At 49.1% G+C, this 27,142-nt stretch overlaps 8 protein-coding genes across 8 annotated transcripts; 6 read left to right on the forward strand and 2 right to left on the reverse strand.

The window, feature by feature from the left end:
* Nucleotides 1-798: 798 nt before the first annotated feature.
* Nucleotides 799-1,843, forward strand: FPOAC1_009625 (uncharacterized protein; the record flags this gene model as incomplete). Its single annotated transcript, XM_044854049.1, has 2 exons — nucleotides 799-1,301; nucleotides 1,363-1,843. The coding sequence occupies 2 exons, from the start codon at nucleotides 799-801 to the stop codon at nucleotides 1,841-1,843; spliced, it is 984 nt and encodes a 327-aa protein (XP_044706719.1).
* A 906-nt stretch (nucleotides 1,844-2,749) lies between these two features.
* Nucleotides 2,750-4,060, forward strand: FPOAC1_009626 (uncharacterized protein; the record flags this gene model as incomplete). The annotated part of the gene is made up of 4 exons (XM_044854050.1): nucleotides 2,750-2,838; nucleotides 2,888-3,516; nucleotides 3,567-3,925; nucleotides 3,980-4,060. The coding sequence occupies 4 exons, from the start codon at nucleotides 2,750-2,752 to the stop codon at nucleotides 4,058-4,060; spliced, it is 1,158 nt and encodes a 385-aa protein (XP_044706720.1).
* Nucleotides 4,061-5,627: 1,567 nt separating this feature from the next.
* On the forward strand, nucleotides 5,628-9,363 carry FPOAC1_009627 (uncharacterized protein; the record flags this gene model as incomplete). The annotated part of the gene is made up of 8 exons (XM_044854051.1): nucleotides 5,628-5,693; nucleotides 5,788-5,817; nucleotides 5,878-5,950; nucleotides 6,068-6,139; nucleotides 6,198-6,919; nucleotides 6,975-7,743; nucleotides 7,801-9,070; nucleotides 9,126-9,363. The coding sequence occupies 8 exons, from the start codon at nucleotides 5,628-5,630 to the stop codon at nucleotides 9,361-9,363; spliced, it is 3,240 nt and encodes a 1,079-aa protein (XP_044706721.1).
* Nucleotides 9,364-10,204: 841 nt separating this feature from the next.
* On the reverse strand, nucleotides 10,205-11,608 carry FPOAC1_009628 (uncharacterized protein; the record flags this gene model as incomplete). Its single annotated transcript, XM_044854052.1, has 1 exon — nucleotides 10,205-11,608. The coding sequence occupies one exon, from the start codon at nucleotides 11,606-11,608 to the stop codon at nucleotides 10,205-10,207; it is 1,404 nt and encodes a 467-aa protein (XP_044706722.1).
* An 808-nt stretch (nucleotides 11,609-12,416) lies between these two features.
* SPB4 (ATP-dependent rRNA helicase spb4) lies at nucleotides 12,417-14,381 on the reverse strand (the record flags this gene model as incomplete). Its single annotated transcript, XM_044854053.1, has 2 exons — nucleotides 12,417-14,159; nucleotides 14,211-14,381. 2 exons carry the CDS (start codon nucleotides 14,379-14,381, stop codon nucleotides 12,417-12,419), a joined length of 1,914 nt encoding a protein of 637 aa, XP_044706723.1.
* A 514-nt stretch (nucleotides 14,382-14,895) lies between these two features.
* FPOAC1_009630 (uncharacterized protein) lies at nucleotides 14,896-17,128 on the forward strand (the record flags this gene model as incomplete). Its single annotated transcript, XM_044854054.1, has 2 exons — nucleotides 14,896-14,899; nucleotides 15,606-17,128. 2 exons carry the CDS (start codon nucleotides 14,896-14,898, stop codon nucleotides 17,126-17,128), a joined length of 1,527 nt encoding a protein of 508 aa, XP_044706724.1.
* Nucleotides 17,129-22,364: 5,236 nt separating this feature from the next.
* FPOAC1_009631 (uncharacterized protein) lies at nucleotides 22,365-24,726 on the forward strand (the record flags this gene model as incomplete). The annotated part of the gene is made up of 4 exons (XM_044854055.1): nucleotides 22,365-23,015; nucleotides 23,539-23,610; nucleotides 23,669-23,975; nucleotides 24,071-24,726. 4 exons carry the CDS (start codon nucleotides 22,365-22,367, stop codon nucleotides 24,724-24,726), a joined length of 1,686 nt encoding a protein of 561 aa, XP_044706725.1.
* Nucleotides 24,727-26,168: 1,442 nt separating this feature from the next.
* Nucleotides 26,169-26,985, forward strand: FPOAC1_009632 (uncharacterized protein; the record flags this gene model as incomplete). The annotated part of the gene is made up of 3 exons (XM_044854056.1): nucleotides 26,169-26,491; nucleotides 26,624-26,776; nucleotides 26,904-26,985. 3 exons carry the CDS (start codon nucleotides 26,169-26,171, stop codon nucleotides 26,983-26,985), a joined length of 558 nt encoding a protein of 185 aa, XP_044706726.1.
* Nucleotides 26,986-27,142: the final 157 nt, after the last annotated feature.

The following is a 27,142-nucleotide window of genomic DNA, read 5'->3' on the forward strand; positions in this document are numbered from 1 at the left end:
TTAGGGAAAGATAGGGATCCGAAGCCGAAGACAAAGAGTAGAAGGGCTCTAGAAGGTGTGGGTATTGTTCTTGACTTTAGTTGATGGCGGAGTTTTGCATGTTTGATCGTCTACTCCGCCCGATTGCGTTAGAAGTCTCGAGTTCGAAGCACCGTCAAAAGTCCGTTTATTGCCAATAATAACACAACCTTCTTGATACGAAATCAAAACTGATAATTCCAATAGAGATAGGCCTTGGCCTTTCAGCTCGATTAATGCAAGCCACATGATGCAGCGCTGCAAAGAGGCATCTGCAAGCCCCTCTCCTATGTTGTAGAAACAAGCCATTTGGGATTCAGGTGCATTCAGACTGTACCAGTCGCAGAACCCATCGTATTGGGTTCCTGGCCTCACCTAACAAGCCACTCAGCAAGAACGAATGCTGAACAGCTCGAAACAAATACTTCACAAGTACTAGTGCTCTTATCCCCGATTGTTCCGAGTTTGTGAATGCAACTAGTTGTGGATGGCCCAAGACTCTGGACTAGTGCGGCTGAAGCTTATGACTCTTGGTGGCTTGCAGTAAGCTGGCTGAGTCTGGATGGAATATTCATGTGTGACAAACACGACCATTTTCCCGAATGAGAGTCTTTTCGCTATTTGTGGTAATTTCTTAGGCCCCAGCTGGTTCTTGTGTTATTGCTTTGACTCGTATAAGAGGAAAGCAATACCCATACTGTTGCGAACTACCTTTCTCATCTGATAAAAGAAGCACCTACACCTCTACATCTTAATTTACCTTGATCAATACAAACACCAATGTTTGGCTTCAACCTCAGCTATCAGTGGCTATACTTTACCCGACCTTCAGGACCTCCATCTCCTGTTCCAGATGGTCTTGAACGTCATTGGGTAGACACACCCCAAGGCCAAATCGAAGTCCTATCCAACCATCCCTCGATCGTCGACAGAACAGATGGCCCTCCCGTAGTATTCTGCCATGGCGGAATGGGCTGTGCATGGGTATGGACCGAGTACATGCAACATCTAGCTGCTCGTGGAGTTCCGTGCTATGCTGTCTCGCTGCGCGGTCATGGAGAGTCATGGCATCCCTCATATTTTCGTATGGTCTTTGCAACACCTCGAAGTGCTTTGGCATCTGATCTAGTTGCTGTGATTGACTGGGTTGAGATTCGTGAAAAGGATGAGGTGATGCTTGTTGGACACTCGAGCGGTGGAGGGTTGAGCCAGGGTATTCTCAGTGATGGCCTGGCTAATGTCAAAGCCCTGGCGTTGCTGGGTGCTGTTCCAGGATTCGGATCGTAAGTCAATACATCATACGGATACTTGGCCTCCATTCGAGACACTAACACCGCTTCACAGAATGGGCGTATACATGAATTGGTGGAAAATGGATCCTTGGTTCACCATTCGAATGATATTCCATCTCTGGCATTCCAACTCACCTCTCTCACACCCAAAGCTCACACAACGCGCCTTCTTTGGCGACAAATACCCTCTCTCAGCCGTTGTCGACTTCCAACGCCATATGAACCGCTACGAGGCCTACTTATGGCCTTTCAGCATGATGTACTCGTTCACATCTGCGTCGACTATTCTGAAGCACATCCGCAACGACGGGACAAGCAATGAAAAGGTTCTCGTCATGGCAGGCACTCAGGATAAGTTGATGACAGAGTCGGTGTCTCGAGAGACAGCTAGTTATTATCGTGAAGCCGGGACTGGGAAACGTGATGGTGTGAAATTGCTCTTTGTTGAAGGTGCAGGACATCACTTGCAGAATGATGTACAGTGGGAAGATGGTGCTGAGAAGTTGTTTAACTTTTACAAAGGTATTGCTTGAGTACCTGTGTGTAGGTGGATATTGTTGATACTCATGACTCCATTGTATATTATTCGTCTGTTTGAATCGACTCGGCGATAAAGTTGTACTGCAAGACCTTCGGTCCAATACCCGTCAACATCTGCCGCTACCAACGACATCGTGGATAATCGGTTCGCGTCCCGGTAGAACCTCCACTAAATTATTCCAACTCCCGGTCCGGTAGCGGCCTGTAAACGTGCCGATGAATCTCGTTAGCTGTATTACTGAAAGAAGAAAAAAGAGGGCCCGAACGGAGAGACAGGGGACTCCGGTGCTAAAGCGAGCTCAACAGGGCGTTCATCAGGCGGTGTCTCTTTTGACTCTTCCCCTGAGGCAATTCATCACTTCAATTCATCATCATCAAACAAAAGGAAAACAGTCTCCGAGACTTGTTGGTTATCAAGATTCGATATCGGCACGTCAAAGACCCGAAAAGACTGGCCTTGAATCCCACATTCGGAAGCCTACCGATACTTGCTGTCTTGCAGTAAATCTCGGGCTTCTTCCGTGTCTTTCTGCTCTTTTTGGGTTGCCTCAGGCAGTCATCAGTCCATAACATCCAACCTGGCGACCCTTCAGCGGTTCCAGCGGTTGTCGTTGTCAGTGGGGGTTGGAGCAGGTGCAGCAGCCAGTCGCAGTCGCAGTCGGTCGCTCTTGCTTGGTTCGGCATTCATAATGGAGGGAAGGAAAGTGCCCCGCGTTCCGGAGCTGTCCGCCGAAGGCCCCTCCTCCGCGGGCTTCACGACGTATTCGGCCGCTACGTCGGCCGATAGGATCTCTCTCTTCTCGGGCCATTTGTCGCATCAGTCCTCTTCTTATAACGCAGCTTCCCCTGCTCTTTCGTCATCCACTCAAGCTCGACCTCTATCGACAACCACAGCTAAAATGTCTTCTCAACCTGAACACGCTACTCTGCTCATTCCCGGACCCATTGAGTTCGACGATGATGTCCTCAAGTCTATGGGCCACTACAGGTATGCGAAATATAGCATTCCCGATGAATCAATTGCTAATACCCTTCAGTGAGAGCCATGTCGGCCCTGGCTTCGTCAACACCTTCGGCGAGACCCTCTCCATGACCCGCAAGCTCTTCCAATCGACCGACCCCTCCGCTCAACCTTATATCATTTCCGGTTCCGGTACTTTGGGATGGGATATCGTCTCTGCCAACCTTGTCGAGGCTGGTGAGGATGCCCTTGTTCTTAGCACTGGTTACTTTGGTGATGGCTTCGCCGACTGCCTGCGCGCCTACGGTGCCAACGTCACCAAGATCGACGGTGAGGTTGGTGGCCGACCTCAACTTCCCGAGATCGAGAAGGCACTTTCCGAGAAGAAGTACAAGATCCTTACAGTTACACACGTCGACACATCAACTGGTGTCCTGAGTGAGCTCAAGAACCTCGCCGCTACTGTCAAGCGAGTATCCCCCGAGACTCTTGTTATTGTCGATGGTGTCTGCAGTGTTGCTTGTGAGGAGATCGCTTTCGACGAGTGGGGTCTCGATGGTGTTGTTACTGCTAGCCAAAAGGCCATTGGCGTTCCTGCTGGTCTCTCTATCTCTTTCTTCAGTGGCCGCGCTGTTGCTGCCGCTCTCGAGAACCGCAAGACTCCTATCCCCGCCTACTTCGCTTCTATGAAGAACTGGACTCCCAGTAAGTGGCGTATGCCCTCATACTATGTATTTCTTGCTAACGTTCTGCAGTCATGAAAAACTACGAGGCCAAGAAACCCTCTTACTTCGCTACTCCCTCTCCTCAGCTCGTCCACGCCCTTCACACCAGTCTGGGCCAGATCCTCTCCAAGCCCTTGTCCGAGCGATTCCAGGGCCACATCGAGGTCTCTAACAAGGTCAAGAAGGCCATCACTGACCTCGGTCTCAAGATCGTTGCCACCAAGCCCGAAGACCAGGCTCACGCCATGACCGCTATCTACCTGCCCGAGGGTGTTGGCGCTCCCGATGTTCTGCCCAAGTTGGCTGGCAAGGGTGTTGTCTTTGCTGGCGGTATTCACAAGGCCATTGCCTCCAAGTACATCCGATTCGGTCACATGGGTGTTAGCGCTGTAAGTTTAACTTGTGCCTTCTTGCAAAATTTGGGACTAATTTGTATTTCATAGCTGGATCCTAGCCGAAACCACATGGAGAAGGCCATTAATGCTCTCAAGGAGAGCCTGTTTGAGGCTGGCTACAAGCCTTGAAAATGAGAACAGAAAGAAATAGAAAATTCCGTCAACATAACTACTAACGACCAGTGAAGCTCTGGGTCGGGCTGAAGTTAACACTATATAATGAAAGAAATGGCTAGCCATATTGGTTGGTATTTGGATAGACGATGGAACCAACTATAGAGAGTTGGCTTGTATTGTCTTTTGTTGGTAAAGCGAGCTCAAAAAATATGATACTTCGATAGATACTCTTTGACCCTTGTTTGGTTGTGTTTGGTGAATTATCAGTTCACGCATTTATGTCGGTCTTATTCGAAGTGCCAGAACAGTCTGGAAAACTCTCTTCGTACAGCCTAGACATGATACCGTTCAATAGGAAAATGCCCCTAAGATTATGAATAAGAATGTCAGGCTATCAACCCCTCGGCGCTGTTTTCAGCCGAGAGAAAATGTGATATCTCATATCGTGTCAACTGTCAATGCAGCCAGAGTTAAGGCTATACAGACTAACAGAGATATATATGATAGGATGTATTGATCTCAAGTGAACACTCCCAGTTGAGAATTATTTTGACTAGTCAGTCGTGATTAAGAACAACCCAAACACAATCCCAATATTCGGACAGCCGCATCCGGTAACATTAATCAACGGTGCATAACTGACAGGAGTGACCAACATGCGCCGTTGTGAGAACCACAGCGAATCATGAGATCGATCGGTTACGGCAATTTTACCTATGCGCCGGGAGGCTGGGAATTGATAGAAGTACCACTACAAAAATCCCAGCGTCATGGGTCTGATGAACGGCAGCGTACTGAGTTTTTGAATGGCTTGTTCGCAACGACAGCATCGCCCGTTATGACGGAACAAGTAGAGATACTTGTCACTTTTCTTTATGTGATAGTGACATGACTTTTGACAGGCAGATATCCATTCATCCTTTCTTTTGCCTGCGTTGTGTCGTGTCGTGCCCCGCTGCTGACAAACCTGGGTAAGGTACCTGAGCATCAGATCTGAGAATGGAAGCTCTTAGGTACCTCTAACTAAGGTAACTAGAACTCTGGTTGCTGGTGGTTACAAGTGACGCAGCCTACACTGCGGGGCATTTTCTGGGCATGGAACTCCACTAAAGGTGTCCGTTGTACTGTATTCACAGCGCTGGCTTTCAGGTCCACTTCGTACCTAGGTTCTGAGCCGCCCGCATAGGTCCAGTCCATTCATGGATCTCTTCACGCTTCACCTCACCTCACCGACGTCGTCCACTTTACCTTAGTTTGCTTCGCCAAAGCCGAACTTTGCATTTCTCCTCTTTTTCATTTTTCACTGCTTCCTTTGCGACACATTTTCCTCCCGATCATCATACACCCAACATATCCTTTCCACTGTAGAGCTGAGCTGAGCTGAGCTACGCTACGCTACTGCTTCCTTGCTATAGTTTATCTGCCTGGGGCTAGCATTTGCTTGTATCTTCTCTCTACATTCCCCCGCCTCGCCTCGCCTCGTCTTCGTTCGCCCACCACAAACTACCTCCAACCACCAACATCTTCAGCCTCTCCCACGTAACGACCCCCTCGTGAACACCCGACATATCAACACAAAATGGCCGCCTCCATTGAAGAGCTGGACGTCCTCGTCCGCTCCTTCTACGAGGGGCGCGGTGAGCAGGTAGGCTATCTTCTGGCTCTCGGTTTTCACCAACCGCGAACCCCGCGCGTCTATATAGGAAACAAGAGCTAATCTAACCTCATCAATCGTATAGCAAAAAGCCGCCCAAGCTGCTCTCAACCAGGTTCGTGCATTTCTTGAGCTTCTGGCTCCTGTAGAGCTTTTTTCACTGACCCGACCGCAGTTTAAAGAAGACCCCGATGCTTGGCTCATGGTCGACAAGATCCTCTCGGATGCGCAGTACCCTCAAACCAAATGTGTGTTGCCTCGGCTTTGCGCCACTTTCCACGCTGTGTTGCACCCAGCCAGCTTTGTTCCTTCGATCTGTGCGAATACATAAATTCTGAATCCACTTGGCTAACAAATTTTGACAGACTTGGGTCTGCAGGTCCTGGATAATGTGATCATGACGAGGTGGAAGGTACTCCCTCGGGAACAGTGCCAAGGTTCGTTTTGTTTATGATAACAACACAGTTGCCCTGTCTGACCAGTCTCTTCATGTAGGAATCCGAAACTTCATCGTCCAGTTCATCATCCAGTGCTCAAGCACCGAAGAGTCTTTGCGCCAGCAAAAGACCTTGCTCAACAAGCTCAACCTCGTCCTCGTTTCCGTCCTCAAGCAGGAGTGGCCTCACAACTGGCCTACCTTTATCAACGAAATTATCCAGTCATGCCATTCCAACTTGGCCATCTGCGAGAACAACATGATCATTCTCCGCCTACTTTCAGAGGAAGTCTTCGACTACTCAGCCGAGCAGATGACATCAACAAAGACACGCAACCTGAAGCAGACTATGTGCGCCGAGTTCTCACAAATTTTCAACCTCTGCCAAGAGGTCCTTAACACCGCTACGCAGCCCAGCTTGATCAAGGCGACTCTCGAGACCCTCCTGCGCTTCTGCAACTGGATTCCCTTGGGATACATCTTCGAGACACCACTTATCGACACACTGCGAACCCGATTTCTCTCGACCCCCGAGTTCCGCAATGTCACCATGCAGTGTCTTACTGAGATTGGAGGCCTTCAGACTGGAGGCCCCGGGCAACCCAACTCCTATGATGAAGAGCTCGTCAAGATGTTCACAGAGACTTTGACCACCATTGCTAACATCATTCCGGTCTCTCTTGATCTGAAGAGCACATACCCCAGCAGTAACTCAAGGGACCAAGAGTTTATTCAAAACCTGGCACTCTTCCTTTGCAACTTTTTCGGAATGCACTTGAACGTAGGTTACACGCCATGTTTGCGCTGCGTTTGTGATTCTAACATGCATGAAATAGCTTGTCGAGAAACTCCCTAACAGAGACTTCCTTATTCACGGTCACTACTATCTTATCAGGATATCGCAGATCGATGATCGAGAAATTTTCAAGATTACCCTCGACTACTGGCTCAAGCTTGTTCAGGAGCTTTACGAGGAGATGCAAGCGCTTCCTATTACGGACCTGAACCCCCTCATGGCTGTCGGCGCAGGCATATCTGGTGGTGGTGCCCCCAATCCTACCATGCTCAACAACTATCCTCTTCGAAAGCACAAATACAACGAGGTTCTCTCAAACCTACGAGTTGTCATGATTGAGAAGATGGTCCGACCTGAGGAAGTCTTGATTGTCGAGAACGATGAGGGTGAAATTGTCCGAGAATTCGTCAAGGAGAGCGACACCGTGCAACTTTACAAGACAATCCGAGAGTGCCTGGTGTACCTTACACATTTGGACGTTGTCGACACGGAGAACATTATGACTGAAAAGCTTGCCAGACAGGTCGATGGCAGCGAGTGGTCTTGGCACAACTGCAACGTTCTTTGCTGGGCTATTGGATCCATTTCTCTGGCTATGAACGAGGAGACCGAGAAAAGATTTTTGGTCACGGTTATCAAGGACTTGCTGGGTCTTACTGAGATGAAGCGCGGTAAGGACAACAAGGCTGTTGTCGCCAGTAACATCATGTATATTGTCGGCCAATACCCTCGTTTCCTCAAGGCGCACTGGAAGTTTCTCAAGACAGTCGTCAACAAGCTGTTCGAGTTCATGCACGAGTCGCATGAGGGTACGTTGTTGACCCCAGGTCAGCTGTCATTTGAAGCACGCTAACAAGATACTACAGGTGTACAAGACATGGCTTGTGATACTTTTATCAAGATTGCCCGGCAGTGTCGACGTCACTTTGTTGCTCTCCAGCCTAGCGAGCAGGAGCCCTTCATTGAGGAGATTGTCCGCAACATGGGCAAGATTACCTGCGATTTGACCCCCCAGCAAGTCCACACATTCTACGAGGCCTGTGGTTATATGGTTGCTGCTCAGGGTAACAAGCATCAGCAGGAGCGACTTCTCTCTGACCTCATGGCCATTCCCAATGCCGCTTGGGACGAAATTATTAAGCAAGCAACAGTTAACCCCTCTATCCTTCAAGATGCAGAGACTATCAAGGTTATCGGAAATATCATGAAGACCAACGTTTCGGCTTGTTCATCTGTGGGATCCTACTTCTATCCCCAAATCGGCCGTATCTACCACGACATGCTCCAGATGTACAATGCTACAAGTACACTGATTTCCGAGGCTGTGGCTCGCGATGGCGAACTAGCTACCAAGATGCCCAAAGTCCGAGGTCTCCGAACCATCAAGAAAGAGATTCTCAAGCTCATTGAGGTGTACGTCGACAAGGCGGAAGACCTCCAGGCTGTCCGTGCCCAGATGGTCCCTCCTCTGCTGGACTCTGTTCTGGTCGACTATAACCGTAACGTTGCTGGTGCTCGAGATGCCGAGGTGCTCAAGGCTTGTTCTACCATCATCACTAAGCTTTCCGCTTTGATGGAGGACCAGGTTCCTACCATCATGCAGAACGTCTTTGAGTGCACCTTGGAAATGATCAACAAGGACTTTTCGGAGTTCCCTGAGCACCGAGTGGAGTTCTTCAACCTCCTCCGAGCCATCAACTTGCACTGCTTCCCAGCACTTCTTAAGCTCGATAACAACCAGTTCAAGTTTGTCATCGACTCGTGCTCGTGGGCTTTCAAGCACGACAACCGAGATGTCGAGGCTGCCGGTCTCAACATGGCTCTGGAGCTGATTAACAATATTGCCGAGAAGACCGATGTTCAGACCGCCAACGCTTTCTTCCAGCGATTCTTCATTACCATCCTTCAGGATGTGTTCTTTGTAGTGACCGACAATGACCACAAGGCCGGTTTCAAGACACAATCCATGCTGCTGATGAAGCTGTTCTACTACATCAACCCTGCCGACGGCACTCAGCCCAAGATTCAGGGACCCATCTATAGCCCTGATCAGGCTCAAGCCGGAACTGATAACCGGGAGTTTGTTGCCAACTTTGTTGCTAATCTTCTGCAAAATGCCTTCCGTAACTTACAAGCGTACGTTTCATCTTTCTATTTCTATAAACATGTTGCAATGCTAACGCTTGAACAGAAACCAGATCCAAAGCTTTGTCGAGGGCCTGTTCACGCTGAACACACAGTATGATAAGTTCCGTCTCAATCTCCGTGACTTCCTCGTCTCCCTCAAGGAGTTCGCCGGCGACAATGCCGAGTTGTTCGTCGTCGAGAAGGAGCAGCAAGAGCAGGAGGCCAAGAATGCCGATATGGAACGACGACAGAAGGTCGGAGGTCTTCTCAAGCCCTCAGAGCTGGACGACGAGGAGCTATGACTGAACGAAGAACTACGGACTGAGTTTGCGCCCCAAATTGCTGATGAAGCGGGATCGACGGATACAGCTGGGGATGGATGGGAGTTTTATGGACTTTGAAGACTTTGCTACAGTCGCGGCCCGTCAACTGTTTCACCCACCCTATGCACGTCGAAGCACCTCGTCCAAGCGAATTTCTTTCCTGTTATGATACCATATTCCTTCCATAGAAGAGTGGCCAGCCGCCTGTCCATGCCCAGCGCGACGCCCTAGTCTAAATCGGCACCCCTTGGAAGTCTCAAGGGGGAAGAAGTAAAGAGAACAAAAAAAGAGAAAGACCAAGGGGCCGTATCTGTGTTCCTCGTTGGCGACAGTTGTTTGAGTTAACGATCCGACGATTTCAGCGTTCGACGAAGTTGTCACACCTGCGCTCTGTTGTGAATCGAATAAAGAGAAATGATATATTGATACAGATCCGAAATACGGTGTCTGCAGGCGGGAAAAGACGATGGCACATGTAGATATTGTTATAGCTTATACTATGGATAATTGTCTTGTCAAAGAAAAGAAAAAGACGAGAGTGGTTTGTTAATTGTGTTTACGAATGTCTCACCCACTGGTTTAGGCTGTTTATTTCAAATCGTCGTCTACTGTGGAACTCATAAAGTAATACGTCCTTTGTTAATAGGTACCTAGCTTGTGTTATCAAAGTCAATTCTAGACATTTAGTTGCGTTGGATTGTTTCGATTCTATCGTAATGGTCATCCGGCCCAGGTAGAAACCTCAGGACCCATACGAGTTAAAGTGTACACTTCTAGGTGCATGTATGTACAATAAATGCAGTGTCCGTCTTGGATCCTCTCATACTTGATCGTCCTCTAACTCCTGTAGCGGCCAACGCAGAGCTTCTTGCCAGTAACTTCCAAGATGACCAGCAATGAGATGTATTAAAAATGCACCCGAATCTCCAACTATCCAGACATGTCGGCATCGATGGAGTAAGATACCGTAGTATGCCAAGACCAGCAACGCCTCCGGTCGGTGTTTGCGAACAACTTCTACAAAGTCTTCGCGCAAGACGACGGGAAATGCTGACACTGCTTGCACATTCCTATTTGGCGGCAGGTTACGGTATACGTTGTAAGCCCACTGCAACGTGTGGGCAGCATTAAGGCATGCTTCTACTGTTGCAGTGCTTAGGTCAGAGTGCTGGATGAGATCTATCAGTGGAGTACACTCATCTCCCTTGTAACCGAAGTCAGCTGCGTCTCTGACTTCAAGGAAGAACTTTGCCAAAGGGGTTTCAAGAAGGTCGTTGTAACGGTTCGAGGTTGTAGACCGGACGCCACGATGTAATTGAACCGACTCGCAGAACCTCTCTATAAAGATGTGGAAGGAGGAACGATATTGAGTGAGTGTGTCGTACAGCATGTGCAAGCTTAGTAGAGAAGAGAAGAGGAACCGGGGGATGTAGTATGTGTCATGACTGGCTAGTTCTTGAGCATGTCTGTTGAAATATGAGAGGGCACGGGTTTGAAGCTCCGTGGCAGTTCGACGATATGAAGCTGCACTTTCGGGGTGAAGCACAGCCAGATGGTCTGCTGATAGGGCGAGTAACTGGTCCAATGCGTAAGGAGCTCGTGAGGACCATTCAAGAGCAATATCAAGAATAGTGTCTATACTATCATTGCCGAGAAGCGCCGCCTTGCGGAAGTGATGTAGAAGGATGAGATGCTTGTTGGTGAAGGCGAGCTGAGGAAAAGCAGAAGAAGAACCTTGGGTACTATCTGGTTGCGGTGTTGGTATAGGTGACTCGGCAAAATCTGGGGCAAAGGATTCCGTGAAAGAAGGCAAAGTTGTCGAAGGAGCCCGTTCAATGGCGTTTAGGCCATATCCAAGATATGACGGGGGCGGTATTGACGAGGGAGGATATAGAGCCCCTGTACTCGAGACACTATCAACAGGACTCTGCAACCGACTACCGCTATTACTGGCACTGTTCAAAGGCTCATTGAAGGAGGGAGTGGCAGCAGATAAAGATGGTTCCGATTGGGCGGGAGTAGACACTGGTGCGGCTGAAGAAGGGAATGAACAGCTCCTCTCACTAACGGTGCAGTTGCCGCAAACAGGACGCTTTTCATCGCATTTGATGTGCCGCCTCTTACACTCCAAGCAACCATTGCGGGACTTGCGATGGCGTCTTCGGAGCTTGGCCACCGAGGTCTTGTCCTGGGTGGCGAGATTAGGATGGGGATCCGGATGCATCGGAAAGGAAACAGTTTGAGTATGAGATGTGGTCTAGAGTGAGAATTGTTTGTTTAGATCAGATCAAATCCGGTAGTATCATGACTAGGTAGGTAGGTAGTAGTTCAACCTTGAATTGTGTGTTGTGATTGGTCAACGATTCGCTCGGAAATTTTGTATAGAGTCGTTGGTTGGCATATATATATGGAGCGTTCAGATGCTTTATTCAGGTTTCGATTTTCGATGTTTTTGCTTTAAGACGATGGTCCTAGCCTGGCCAGGGATGTTTCCTAGGTGGTGACCCATTTTGGGTGAGGCGCAACAGTACTACCTACGTATGCCTCTGAGCTGGCATAAACCAATGTTCTTACTAGTATAGAAGCAAAGCCTCTTCAGGATATAAACGTAAAACAACGAGACAGTTCCACCGTTTCCTATTATTTCAGACACTTTGGGGCAAAGTCAGAAAACAAAATCTAAACTCTTAAAATCGTTGCTTTCTCTAGTCTAGAACCTACGTTCACCATCAAGTTCGTGTGAACACATTAGGAAGCATCATGAAGGGATTGATGGCCTATTATTTGTGTACTCATTCAATTGTTCAGTCTCTTATCTGCTGTTAATAACACAGAAAAAACGAATACGCGTTTATCGGATTCAGCTTGAATTTTCGTATTCAGCGAAATTGATACTATACGCGTATAACTCTAAATGTGTCATATCTAACATGCTTATGATGCCCACCTACAGTCACAAAAACGCTTCCAATACACTCCGCCTTCAAGTAACCAAATAAAACCATTGTAGCGAAATTCGGGGTATATTTTGTCTAATCGTCGAACCCTTTAAACTCGTCGTCGTTTCCTTGCTTGGCCTCCGCAGCCTCCGCAGCAGCCTTTTCGCGATTTTGTCTCCGGACTTCAGCGATCAGATCGTTCAGCTCCATCTGTTTGACCTTTTCGTCATCCGTCATCTTGGATGTCGCTTCAGCCTCACGACGCTTACGTCGCTTCTCCCTTCGCTCCACTCGCTCATCTTCCTTCTCATGCTTAGCGCTCCAAGCCTCGTTGTTCTTGCGCTTACGTTTGATCTCCTCGCTCTTTTCTTGCTTCTTTACACCAGATTTCTCTTCGTCGAGAGCCGCCTTTCGCTGCTGTTCACGAGTCTTTTCCTTGTAAGCGTAGTTGTCCCAGTCGATCTCAAGACCGCACATCTTGTCGCCTGTCCAACCTTTGAGTTCAGGCATACGAGGCATACGTAGCAATCCCCATGCGTTACCGAGATCAGCCCAATCGAGATCAGATGCACGGAAGATAGATGTGGCCTGATGAGCACCATAACTTCGGGCCCAGCTCACGAACGCCTTTTGGGCCTTATCGAACAGGCCCCTGTCGGTTAACACGAGGTCCCTTATCTTCTTTGTAGCTTCGGCAGTATCATCCTCTGATATGGTGATGGAAGGCTTTTCCAATGGTGCGATTGGTGTTTTGCGAATCTCCAAAAACTGAACATAGTCTTCTTCTCTCCCAGGGTGCAACATCACAACCGCCAATCCTTTTCGGCCGGCACGACCAGCTCGCCCGCTGCGATGAATAAAGACCTTGGGGTCTGAAGGAGCATCGATTTGAACGACCAGGTCAACCTGAGGAATATCTAGACCACGAGCAGCCAGATCGGTAGTAAGTAATATCGTAGGAGAAACAGAGTTGAGGAATTTGTTGAAATTCTTCTCTCGCACTTTAGATGCATGCTTTCCATGTAAGGGTACCAGCGCAAAACCCTCAGGTAGGATCAGAGGCAGCACATGCTGGAAGTAGTCGACGGCAGCACAAGTGGACAAGAACACGATACTCCGTTGGGGTCGTACAGGTAGTTGTCGCAAAAGCTCAGCAAGAGCAGGAAGTTTCTGGCTGGCGGGCTTGACCATATATGTCATCTGAAGACTGGCTGGCGTTTTTCTATCCTCGAGAATACCGCCACCCTTCATCTTAACCTTGACCTCGATCTTGACAGGGTTTCGCAGACCAACTCGAATGATCTCTCCGACTGCTTCGCTTACACTGGCGCTAAAAAGACCGGTTCTTCGTTGTTTCGGCAAATGCGACAGGATCTTTTGCAGATCAGGCTTGAAGCCAAGATCAAGGAGACGGTCGGCTTCATCGAGAACTAGCACCTCAAAAGAGGATTGGGGACAATGGACGTGGGGCGAAGACAGGAGTTCGACAAGTCGACCAGGCGAGGAAATAAGAACGTTGGGACTGTGTCGAAGGAAGAACCTCAGATCTTGTGCGGTAGTTGTTGTGCCACCAACCAACAATTGGGGCACAATCGCAGGTACAGTAGTTGAAGGTCGCTTTTCCTCGTCGTCTTTGAGATGGGGAAGGATTTCAGCAGAGGCCTCGTGGAATTTCAGAAGATTGAGAAGAACAGTGTGGATCTGAGCAGCCAGTTCTCGCGTAGGAGACACAATTATAGCGGCGACGTGATGCTTTTTTGTAGGTTCGCTAAGTCGGAGAAGTTTTTGAACGAGAGGAATGAGGAAGGCAAGGGTTTTTCCACTACCAGTGACAGCCTATAAAGTTGTTAATGTCGATCGCACAATAACAGGCCACATTATTCATACCTCGACTACAACGTCTTTGTTTCCCATGAAATGTGGCAGTGTTGCAGCTTGGACGGGCGTCATCTGGTCGAAGCCCATAGTTGCGACAGCATCTCGAATCCATTCTGAAAGAGGAGGATTGAGAGTATCCCAAGCTCTGAGGCTTCTTTTCTTGGGTTTTTCAGTAGTCATGACCAGCAAATACTAGCCAGGATCAAGGTATGGTTATTATAGGAAATTATTAGTTGGACTGTATATCACAGATCCAAGGCGCATCGATGGACCATCTTTGACATCCATCTTTTGCGCGAAACATTTCTTGAAATCTTTATCTTATCACCACGTGATTCTCGTCGAAAGCCTGTGGCGCAGGCGGGGTCCTTCTGTGGCGGTATTGCTCCCTGTCACAGCACGTGCTGATTTAGAGCTCAGATGACGTGGGATTTGACACGGTCCCTGAAAATGAATGATTTAATCTGGTTTGAAGATTGGCAGGCAGGCAGGCAGGTGACGTGACTTGGCTTCACATCTGAATTGGTATTGGATAAGAGTCAAGCCAGGCAAGATGACGGAAGAGCCGGGACGGGACACAACTTGAGTGCGTTGCGGTAAAGACAGCTAATCTTGTTTTTTAATTTAATATGCTTACCTTGTTCCACATGGAAGCTGATGAGACTCGTAAAGCAATACTTTACCAAATCGTTACATGAGTATAACTCCAAAACCGAGGTGTTCTTTCAGAAAGGGGATCCTCTTGTAGACCATCACATGCTTAAATCTGTACAATACATGTGCCATTAGACCTTGTAAAAGGCGGTGTCCCACTATGAACGGAATACGGAATTCAGCGCCACAGATACGTATCTCTTGAGACCCAGAATGAATGAAAAATCTCCAACCGTTGTAGCCAACGCCAAACTTGAATTGATACAGACGAATACTATCAAACAGAAACCTCGCCCTTCTGCGTTAGTTCCAGTATCCTCTTTTAACCATTTCCAGTGTCACGCGACTCATCTTTACCCTCTCCGACTCTCATTTCCTGCCTGTCTCAGCGCCCCCGTCACCTGGAATCAGCTGTCATTCTCACACGCACGCCCACCTAACGTTAGTACTCTACTGTACTATTTTGACGGTACTGTACATGTGTGCGTGCCCCGGTCATCGACGTCTTATATCTCCGAACCCATCATGCGGCGGGGGATCCAACCTCCGTTGCACCCTTGTTAATCAATCTGGATTCAATAAATATTCAATCTCCCAAATCAAAATCTCGGCCAAAACGTAGTCCGAGTCCCCCGAAGCGGAATAGGAATTCGAGTCAGAGCCTGAGCCCGAGTCAGGGTTACGGCTACCAAGACCAACTACATCATCAGCATCATCCTCAGCAGCAACAACAACAACAACAACGACAAGACAATCTTGGTACTGAGCACAACGGCCAGACACTACGCCACAGTCAGCGCCGACATAGCCACGACGACACGGACGATCACATTCTGGACCCTGGAAAGCGACAACATAATCATCCCGCTCAAGGATCGTCCCACCACGACACCCCAAACACCTTCACCATTTCTTCCCCATCAGAAACCATCACGACGGAGCGCACATCGCGCCGTGACAAATATCTCCACTCTACAATACCCAATACCTTTTGGCCTCCTGGCTTCAACAGTCTCCGACGTATAGTAGTCGGTGCCATCTGCTGCTCCGCGCTCCCGCCCTTCTCCCTCACCATGTCCTACCGATCTAAAATCCCGGAGACGCCCCGTGTCATCTCGCCGAGTCCCACCCCCTCCGAGCGCGACGCCTCCGATTACATGGGCCCTGTTACACGCTCCGCAGCCCGGAGACGAACACCCACTCCCCAGCCGCTTGAAGAAGACCCCGATGAGGATCTGCCCGAGCCCCCCGAGTTTCGAAGGGCCCGAACCCGCAGCCGTTCGCCGATCGATACAAACGCCGTGACGCGCCTGACAAAACGGACAAGCACTGCTGCGAAGGTGGGCAAGATATCCAAGGATGCCATTCCGGAGGAACAAGACTCAAATGGTGCCTTGAATGGTAATGGCAATGGGAAGGCTTCCACATCAAACGGTCATCTTGCGCCTCCTCAACCCACAACGCCAATAGGATGGTCCTGGCGCGACTTTAGTCGCAGTCCCAGTCCACTCGGTTTGATTCCTATCCACCGACACTGGAGAACATTTGTGCACAAGCACGAGGTACCCCGCAAAGTGCTGCACGTATCGATTGGATTCTTCGTCATTTGGCTTTACGTGACCGGCACCCAGACAACCTCGGTGACTCCATGGCTCATGTCAGCGCTCATTCCTATTACGACGGTCGACTGGCTCCGACACCGATACGCCTCTTTCAACCGATTTTACGTCAAGGCCCTGGGTGCTCTGATGCGTGAGAGCGAGTACTCCGGCTGGAACGGTGTCATCTTCTACCTTTTGGGGGCCTGGATCGTTCTCTACGGATTCCCCAAGGATATTGGCATCATGAGTGTTCTCCTTCTCAGTTGGTGCGATACCGCCGCTAGCACCTTTGGTCGACTTTGGGGCCGATACACTCCTCGCCTTCGCAAGGGCAAGTCTCTTGCTGGCTCTACCGCTGCGTTCCTTGTTGGCGTCGCTACATCGTATTTCTTTTACGGCTGGCTCGTGCCCACCATAGGTCCTTTCCCTGGCGACGAGAACTTCATGTTCAAGGGCATTCTCTCGCTGCCCAAGACCATTTGCGAAGCTGTCGGCGTTTCGCAGGAGCAGACTACCATCTCTGGCGCAGTCGCCCTGGGCGTTATGAGCATCTGGTCCGGCTTCGTGGCTTCTGCCAGCGAAGTCGTAGACATCTTCGGCTGGGATGACAACCTCACGATCCCCGTCCTTAGTGGTATTGGTATCTGGGGATTCCTCAAAGTCTTCTCATAGATTGTGAAGTCTTGCCAAGAGAGAGGGCATGACAGCATCTTATGGGCATATACAAGCCGTTCTCTCTTTTATCAGATGACAGCGCATATGAGACATTGGCCAAACACATACATGGAGCGCATTAGTCTGGCATTGTGCATGCATCAGGGGCATATGTATATACCCTACTCTCTCCCCTCGTTTCCCCATCCGTTTTTGTTTCTTACTCCTTCTTCTCGGTGGAAGCATCGGTCATTCGAGCATGGGTCTGCTGGAGATGGAGTTTACATCGGTCTTTCGGGAACTTTGTTTTTCTTTGTACTTTTTGAGCTAAGCTTGCGAGATGGGGATGATGCGCGGAAGAGAAAGGGGAATCCAATCCCCCATACACAAAAATATTCATCATTGTTATCCGCTTTGGGTACGTGGCCGCAAACCTTGGTTTGGGGGCTTGCATGCGGTGTTACATCGGGAGAATATATATATACTACATATATTCCTTAGGGCAATAGTGGGAATCCTTTGGAATAGAAACTGGAGCGGGAACGGAACGGGCATGGTCAGGTGTGATATCCTGGGTACAGGTAGATCAAACGGAACTACATAGGTATCTTGTTTAAATAATGAAGACGAAACGCATCTCCTTTTTTCTGCAAAGATTAGACATCATGACAATCCTGTGATGATCGGTCTGGTTCCGCCACATTTGACGTCTGTTGTACGAACGCCGTACGACATTTCGTATTTCTTCTCAGTCTCTCCCTGCTCAACGGTCTGACTGGTACGTTGGTACCACGAGGCACCTAAGCAAAGAATTCCGGTGATAGTTACAACCGCCTAGGTTGGGTAGTATGTTTCACCGCTTGCACCCAAGGCTCAACTGGATGGACAAAAGGGTTCGGGATGCCAATCATCCGGGATTAGGGGGAGTTGTACAAGAATGTTTAAAAAGGTTCCTTTTTTGGCATTTCGGGAGAATTACCCTGGGCATGGGATTTTGTCTCTCGGTTAAGTCCGGTCGTTGAGAGTTGACTTACACAACATTGATCATGACGGCGGGGCAGGAAGAACGGGAGCATGGAAGTCTCTCATTGCTGGCAGGGGGCGAGTTTCTGCTTACAAGATGGTTGCCTACGTCACGAATTATCAGACGAGATGCAAGATGATTTTGAGTGATTTCTTTAACCAAACCCCTTGTGCACTGAGTAAATACTACTTAGGTATTGGCAGGTGTAGTTGACAGCAGTTAAAAGTAGGTAGATTGGATATCAATTCCTCCGGCGGCAAAGCCTCACATCCGTTCACACCATCTTTTAATGAAAGAAAATCCATCTAGTTTGCTCTCTCTTTACAAGCTATCATCCTATAAGATGGTGCCCCATCATCAAACCCCCCTGTACAGAGTCGCATCTTCCCCTCCGTGTGCCTGGGCCACGCCTTGCCGCACACAACGACGCTGAGTTGTCCGTGCGTGATGGAGGGTATCAAAACAGGGGAGGCGTGTAGATTTATAATATCTCAGGACATGTACAGATACGCTTGGACAGCTATGTTACAATGAAGTTTCTCTCTTTGTAACTTGTTTACCTTGTGTCGAGTAATTTCAGACCCAGAACAAAAAGAGTAAGTGATATGATCAACTGTCAATGGCTTCCTCAAGTGGAGATTGCGGATGCGTTGTTAAAGTACATAGGAACAACACCCGCCCTGCCATGCAATGCAAATGCAATGCGATGCACTGCAGGACAAAAGCACTCGGCTTCTTGTGGAGGAACGAGCCACCCGTGTTTCGATTCTCTCCAATCTCAACGAATCTTGCATCAGTATTCGGCTCCAGTCATCGTCTACAGGTTCATCTCGTGGCCTTTACCTCAAATCGATCAGTTTAAGGCGGGCAGATCAGACGACTTCAGTGGATTCCGGGAAAGCAAGTCATCAAAGCACAGCAGCTTGAGCTCGATCTGACATACAGCTTCCAGCACAGGGCTCGCAAGTCATGCCACCTGGGTGATGGGCTCCCGAGCTTGATGGTAGGACTCGCTATCCAAAGAGTATCGAGACGCGATCACTAGGAGCGACGCACAGCTATTGAGATCACGAGATGCTGGAACTGGGATGGTGCTCGTTTGGTACCGATGATTATCGGCTGTAGCGCAAAGGTATTCCAAGTCTGGGGACGCAGTGATGGTGAGACAGGAGAGCGAGTCGCTGTGTTTCGCGATTAAAGCAGCAGCCCGCATCGGGTGTGCACGAGCCGTGACAGCTTCTGAGAGGTTAGTGATGGCTTCATATTGTCAAGGGCGGGTGGCCACAGGAACCGTTGGAAGACGTGTCACGGTGGCTTCAAGTACCGTGGGAATGGACAAAGGCAGGAGGTGCCACTGCTGCAGAGTCCAGAACTGCCACCGTTGAGTTGCAGCCTTGAAACTGCACAGGAACGGGGCATCGTCTCCATTCGCAGATGACAATCAACCTATGCTGGTCTTGTTGCAGGAAGCTATCTGCTCCCTGATACCTGTTCGGTGATAACATTGCTTCAAGATGTCGACATCAAGTGCTACAGTGGCTGCTCGCATGTCTTATGTTGTAGATTATCATGAGACATCTGAAGACGTCAATCGAGCGCTAGATGCCTAGGATCTACCATTGCAAGCCGCCAAGGTCTCGTTGTTGGATAAGAGACTGTGAATCAATTGGATCTGCTGGTTGTAGTGTCCGGTGCTGACCCTCGGAACATGTCGATAAACCTTATCCCATCCATAAGTGTACAGAAAGTCGGTCATAGAGTCCGTTGTCCACAGGTCTGAAGCTAACAGACACAGCTTGGACAAACCTCCAGGCATGTACCCTGTCACAGAAGTCCTAAATCAGCCGGGTCATTGCTCGCCAACTTAATTGAGGTGGTGGATGGTGGATCTCGCCTTTTTGCCTCGTGGTGAGTGGTTGTTAGTGACGAAGCGGGGGAGGGGCGAGTAAGAGCAGAAAAAGAACCATTTGCACTGGATGCAATCATGATGTTTGCCTGAGCATTGTCCAATTAGAACAAAAAGACTTGACCGGTCTTTTCCACAATTGGAGTAGAAGATGCTCGGCGCAAGACAAAGGCGAGAAGGATAGAAACAACAGAACTCAGATATGAAGTATGTTGAAGGTCGTGTTGTGGTCGTGATAGTGGATCCTTGGAGTTGTGTTTCTGAGCAATGGATTTCGCATTTGTACAAAGTCTATTAATTGCATCAATTGTTGAGGAAATCTATGTCAAACAACGGAAATAAAAGGTCAATGAGGCTCTGCTTAATTGAAAATTTTACAAGGCACGTGGAACATATTGGAGTAGCAATAAAGGAAAAAGCAAGTCAAGCCAAAAATGGTGACAGATGGATGGATGGATGGAAGGAATGCCTGCTCATTCTGCCATCAGCATCAGAGAGATACTTGTTCTCATACGGTAGGTACTACGTTGCTCATACGTACCTTCCCCCACCATCCACCACCCTTCATCTTCAATTCCGCCTTAGCTAAAGGTTCTCTAAAGGCTTCCACTACGTACGGATTGCTCCTGCCAGCAAAATGGCAACCATTAGACTACCAGGAAGCACCTTCCCTCAAACAGGGCAGGAGGCAGGGCCCCATCAATTGACTTGACATCCACCATTACCTACCCTGACCCCTCGATCGGGTCCCTGGAATTCAGTACCGTCCCTTGTCAAATGTCAGTCAATCCTTAATCCTTCCCACCGTCACAGCAACGTCTGGTAATTATCTTGACAACGCATCAACTCTTTACTGTACTCTCTTTGTATAATTGCAGAGACGGACAATGCCAGAAATTGCCCGACTTGCTGCAGCTCTACCCGACCCGCCTTGCGCTCGCTTCTCAACCCACACCCTGTAAACTATTTCTCGTGGACCAATCCTCGCCTAGTCCATTGCATGGTGTCTATCTTGACCATCGCAGGTCATCGCCTCTTCTCCTCTTGTCGACATGGCCGAGCTTTTCTGGTAAAAACGCCGAACCATGAGGGAAAATGCAACTGGATGAGGGGGGTGTGGGCAACTTTGCGCTTCAGCATGGGAATCCAAGGCTGCTTTTCCAACAACTTCGTCTTTTTGGCTTTCCTTAGCGTCAGCGCGCTTGTTTGCGACTCTCTCCGCTCTATCAGGTCTCCATCCACGGTGCTGCCTGCTCCCCTGTAAAAGGGCACAAGACGCGCAGTTCCAGTGCATGCCAAAATTACACAGCGGATACAATCAGGAAAGTTGCAGTTCCCGGTATCCGCAATCGTTCTGCTCAGTCCATCATCGCCCCGAAAGCTGAAATCTGATATGGCGGTGGAATGCCAAGAGCCTTGTGGGCGGTTGGTGATCTCTCACGGATGTCCATCTACACGGTGAGGCAACCAATGTATTTTTTCTTTCAGCACCCACCACCAATATTACCCGCTACTCCAAACGGTACCGGAAGCCGGCCGATTCAGATGTGTTCTATATGGTACAGATATGTATTGTGAGGGTGTGGGCATTGGTATCTATACTCAACTTGCCTAGGTCCATCTAGCCTAGCACTCAGCCAGTCAGCGTCAGTCCCATCATCCATTATTGCGCTGTCCGTTTGGCTCATTCTCACCACGATCCATCTACCTGCTTTCAGCACGCTATAGTACTGTACTGTATGTACTAATTATCACCAAAAAGCAGCGAGCCAGCCTAGTTTACGCCGACCAGGTCCCTCACGTCACTCGGTCACGAACCCAATCCATGCCTGGCCTCGACTTGCATCTTCCGCTGCCCAACTACCGACTTATTGTACCTCTACGCTCAGACGACCAACACGCCGGGTTTAAACAAGCCCGTCAAGCAAACATCGGTGGGAAAACGCACCGTTCGGTTTTTTTTGTTTTTTTTTTTGCCCCCAAGCAAGTTCTATACATGGCTCTTATCCCTTCTTAACACTTGGGTCCAAGGGCTAGTGCAGCCACTTGTGCCCATTGATGGACCCGGATATGCATGGCATCTTAGCAGCATCTTACTCCCTTGTGCCTTTCGACTGGTATACCATACGGTCTACTCGTTGGCTAGCCGGGAGGGGGTGCCAACTAAGCAAGCTTAGTTGGCCACAAAAGTATGAGACAAGGCGAAAAGTGTGAGACAACCCCGCACAGGCTGCTGTCGCAAAATCATGACTTTTGCCCGCCAAAACCAATGATTTCTAGGACATCAATCAGTAAAAAAGTCATATATCACGTCCATCAAAATTATGCCCTCACAATCAAATCTGAGAGCTGCTCAGGCCGTTGTTCTTTCACGCCAGCGACTTCGCCGCGGTCTCAATCGTGATGCTGCCGGCCGCCGAAAGAAGCCACTGACTCTTCGTGCTGCTGAAGCTCGATATGCCGGCTCTGCTCGTGCATCTATCGGCCGCATCGTCAAGAGACTTGAGGCTGCGAATACCGTAGATTATGAGGATGTTGTCGATCCTAAGATGGGGCGCCCGCGGCAACTCACGGATGAGGAAGAAGAAGCTATCGTGTGTTATATCATCTGGATGGAAAAGTCAGGCCTGCCTGCCTCCAAGTGGGAAATAGAAGATGCAGCACTTACTCTGCGGCGCCGCCGTGATCCTGATGCGAGACCTGTGAGCAAGATGTGGTACTCTCGCTTCCGCGATGATCATCCTGAGCTTGCGAAATCGATATTGAAGTCGAGAGAAGCTTCGCGTGCCGAATATGAGGAAGGCGGCGTTGATGATACGAAGGAGTGGTTCCAACGCCTCAGCGATGTGATGACGAAGTACAATATCGGTGCATCAGAGACCTGGAATGCAGATGAAGCAGGAGTTAGAGTCGGAATGCTACGAGATAAGATGGAATGCCTCGTTGTACGCACCAAGAAGAAGTCAGCAACAGAGGTATTTTCTCCGCAAGATCGCGAGACTTGCACAGTCATCGGCTCAGGCAACGCAGCCGGCGCAACAACGCCCCCCTGGCTGATCTTCAAGTCGTTGCCAACGCTTGAGTGGGCGTTCATTGAAGGCGATCCTGATATGCGCTTCGCTCAGTCAGACTCGGCATTCTCAAGTGCGGCGATAACGCTCGAGTGGGCGAAGCACTTCAACCGATGCTCGTGGGAGAAATCTGCTACTGTACAGAAACGTCAGCTTGATTTTTGAAGAGTGGTTTGGGTGTAATGAGCACCTTCAGGATACAAATAACCGCTTGGTTACTCACGATATGCCTCCCGCGGCGAGGCCTGATGATGAGGCTGTATGGCGGCTGCTCGTTATCGACGGCTTCACAGGCCACGGCTCATTCGAATTACGAGAATATATGATAAAGTTCAATATTCTCGTAGCATTTCTTCCGCCTCATTCAACGCATATACTCCAGCCAATGGATGTAGGCGTATTTCAATTTCTGAAGGAAGCGCATCAGAAGAAGCTTCGTGAGGCGTTGCGGAAGGGAAATCTTACCTTTGGCCGGCGTGCCTTTGCAGGAGCTTTTCAGGTATGTGCCTTCTTAATCAGCCTTCACCGAAAAAGGCCCCTTTTCTCACCAAAATCAGGAGATCTTTAATGAAGGCTTCACTGCCGCTCACATCATCTCGGGCTTCCAAAAAACGGGCATCTACCCTCCCACAGACCGACCTGCCATAGAATATCTTCTCAGGAAGCAGCTCAAGAAGAAGAAGACCTTCACGCCTGCTCATTTCTCACTTCTTCCCTCAGATATGCGATTTCACGCCGCTTCCAGCACCGCCGAGACCATCGGCGAGCGATATCACGATATCCTCAGTTCTCCTACGCTCGCAGGGCTCCGGCACATTCGCAACATCGTTCATGAAGCTGTGGTGCTTGAGGATGTTATCAAAAGTACGTGGATGATCGAAGAACTCGCATCGAAAAGCGGTATCACGAGAGAAAGCGAGGCCGCCGCGCAAAGACTGTCTCTGACCTTATTCCTACAGTATCGCTGCAAGATCTGCGAGATCAACAAGAGGAGGCTATCGCCGACGATAAGAAGAAGCAACATAAGCAGGGTATACGATTCACACGATCTGTCATCATCAAGGAGATGAACCGCCTCAAGGATGAGTGGCGAGAGAATAAAGAAGTTATCGTCAACGGCATACCAAAGAGGCTGCAGTTCAAGCAGTGGTTGGAGCACACAGGGAAGCAATATGACTATTTATCTATGGATACACAGCGTTCACAAATGACTCAAGCACTGAAAGAAGAGACTGACGGCTATATGATAGATACACAACTCCCTGATGATGTGCGTGAAGCTATCCGCAAGGCACAGTATGCCGCGAAGCCCCTCAGCGCCGTTGATCTCACCGGCCTCCCTCACAGTGATGATACGGTCACTTTCAACCTCACACAAGCACACGAGCACGAGGAAATGGATGAAGAAGACGAGATTCTTCCTGTAATTGAAGTCGCCGGCGGCAGCGAAGTCGAGATGCCCTCATCGCCGCCCTGTGCACCTGACTCTGAGTCATCACTACCTACACTTCCCTCAACTCCTTGTCCCTATCAACACCACACGCAGCTTCATGAGTCACTTCGTGATATCATCAGGGGAATAAGAACGGCACAAGAAGATAGCCTTATTGGCTAAGAAAACAGATATACGGCACATTTTGGCAGGGAAGCTGTTTCCCTTGCCAGAGCATCACCAGAGCCGTCGCAGTCATTTCTCCCACTCTGAAATAGCCAATAAATCAATAGAAGCTTCAAACTACGCCTTTTCATCAGTTTGAGCCTATTTTGACAAGATTTGAGTGTCATTTGATTGAAAAAAATGGTATTTTGGTGCAAATCACGCCAAGTGGGCATCTTCCGGGATGTCTCACACTTTTCGCCTTGTCTCATACTTTTGTGGCCAACTAAGCTTGCTTAGTTGGCACCCCCTCCCGGCTAGCCAACGAGTAGGTCTTTCCCTTTTACTTTGGGTCTTTTGTCGGTCTCCGCTCCATCACACATATGTATTTTCTCTTTCCGTTGGCTGTCCACACATACCATCGTCATGTACCTGTCTGATGTCTTTGACACAGAGCTATTGCCTTTTCGAGCAATATCCCAGTCTCACTCCTAAGCCTGTCCGGTAGATGTCGGTTTGATCTCATGGCGGTCTCCATTTTTCCAGTTTCTTAATTGTTACATCTTACATCTATGATTGCAGTCTTTGCTTTCGGCATATGCACATGCCCTTGCTCATCCTGGGCTGGCCTTGTTACACCCAGCCAACGGCGTAGCTTAAAACGTTTACAATTTCAACGTCACTGCATTGCTAAAGCAGAGGCCCCGAAGCATGTTGAAGCCACACACTTTCCTTTTCGTTTCTTACGCTTTTTATCATATTCAACCGCTTTCCTTTCTCTAACTTCACCCTCCCCGTAAAGCCCTATCTCGACCATGTTTCCTTACTCTTCTCTTTCGTTGGCCCATTGTCAAACAGTCATTCATCTCGGATAAGTCTCTGTACCATTTCATGACCCTTCCAAGACTCCTTTGCCGCTCCTAGCCTCCCTAGTCACCCTCCTATTAGTCCTAGCTTTGAAGGTTTGTTACCTTCACGACCTTGTCGTTGCTGTCCGTAATGGCCCACACCTCTGCATCTCGTCGTGATCGTCTCGTCTAGCCCCTCGATCACCTCTCAACCATGCCATTATCCTGTAACATCCCATTACACGCCCTCATGAGCGGGGTTGCTCATCGTCTGTTGACGAATGGTGTCAGGATGAGTTATCCTCAAGTTGTTCCGGCCTGGCTGTTGAGGGTCCCAGGAAAAGTATAAAAGGGCGAGAGTTGATCGGGTTGAAGGTTTATTCTTCTTCTTCCTTTCTCATCACTCTTGAATCAACTTTCAAACTGAAGTCCCAACTTGTCCGGTTCTCATACACAATCACCTTGACTTATTGTCTTGACACATAACTCTTCTACCTCAACTGTGCTTCACTTCTTCACAATCAACCTACTCAACGTTGAGCCATCGCCAGAATCACTTCTCATAACATCCAATTGGCATAACCACATCTTCTTCTATTCTCAATCATCATCATGTCTTCTCATTACACTTCTGTGGGCTACTCCATGCCTCTTCCCGTCCCCTCCAAGGGCTCGCAATACCCCACCTACAGTCAATATTCTGTCTCGCCTCCGGAATGTGATGACTCGGTTAGCTCCGCCTCGGGCATCCCCTCTTACAGCAATGGTGGGTACTCGGCTACCTCGTCCGGCTACACATACTCTGGCGGATACAACGACTATGAGAGCACTCGCTCTGCTAGCGGCGTGGACTTCCAGGAGTACATGCAGGACCGCTTTGCCAACTCCTTCGACCCAATTCCTCTTGACCGCAGCATGGCTATGCAGGCTCAGACGTAAGTGGATCTATCCCACCATCAATCCCACAGCAAATCCTTGTTTGGCTGTCAGTAGCTGCATATGAAATGCACTAGCTCGCCGTAAATGGTCTACGGGATTCTATTAATGCAGTACTGACTCTTGGACAGATCCGGAAAGATGAACGCCAAGCACCGAGAGCTCATGGAGCTGCAGAAGAAGGCTCAGGCTCGTCTTGCAAAGACACGAGAGCGCTTCCAGGAGGGTATGCGCGATGCTCATGAGGTCCGCAGCGACCTTGAATGGACACAAAAGAAAGTCAGGTGAGTCGAACCCGAATCGGTGCATTATCATGCATGTGTTGCAAGTACAAGCGCAGCTTTTTATTGCAGCAAGTTCAAAATGCATCACTTATAGGTTTATAAACTGGTGGCTAACCGATTTTCACAGCTCGCTTAAGACCAAGGCTTCTCGCAAACATGGCAAGGAGTATAGCAAGGCTCGCGCTAGATACCCATCTCCTGAGAACTAGACTCTTCTGGATTTCACTTTGTTTGGAGCGGCATCTTTACTTTTACGACAAAATTTCCTTCCGCGAGCAACTTTTTATTCGCAATCACTCACCAAAGTTTCGCACATAAAACATGTTTCCGCAAAGAATGCGGAACGAGAGGCGGTCAGATTTCTGG

Source organism: Fusarium poae, chromosome 3 (genome assembly GCF_019609905.1).
Source record: "Fusarium poae strain DAOMC 252244 chromosome 3, whole genome shotgun sequence".
Taxonomy (NCBI): Eukaryota; Fungi; Ascomycota; class Sordariomycetes; order Hypocreales; family Nectriaceae; genus Fusarium; species Fusarium poae.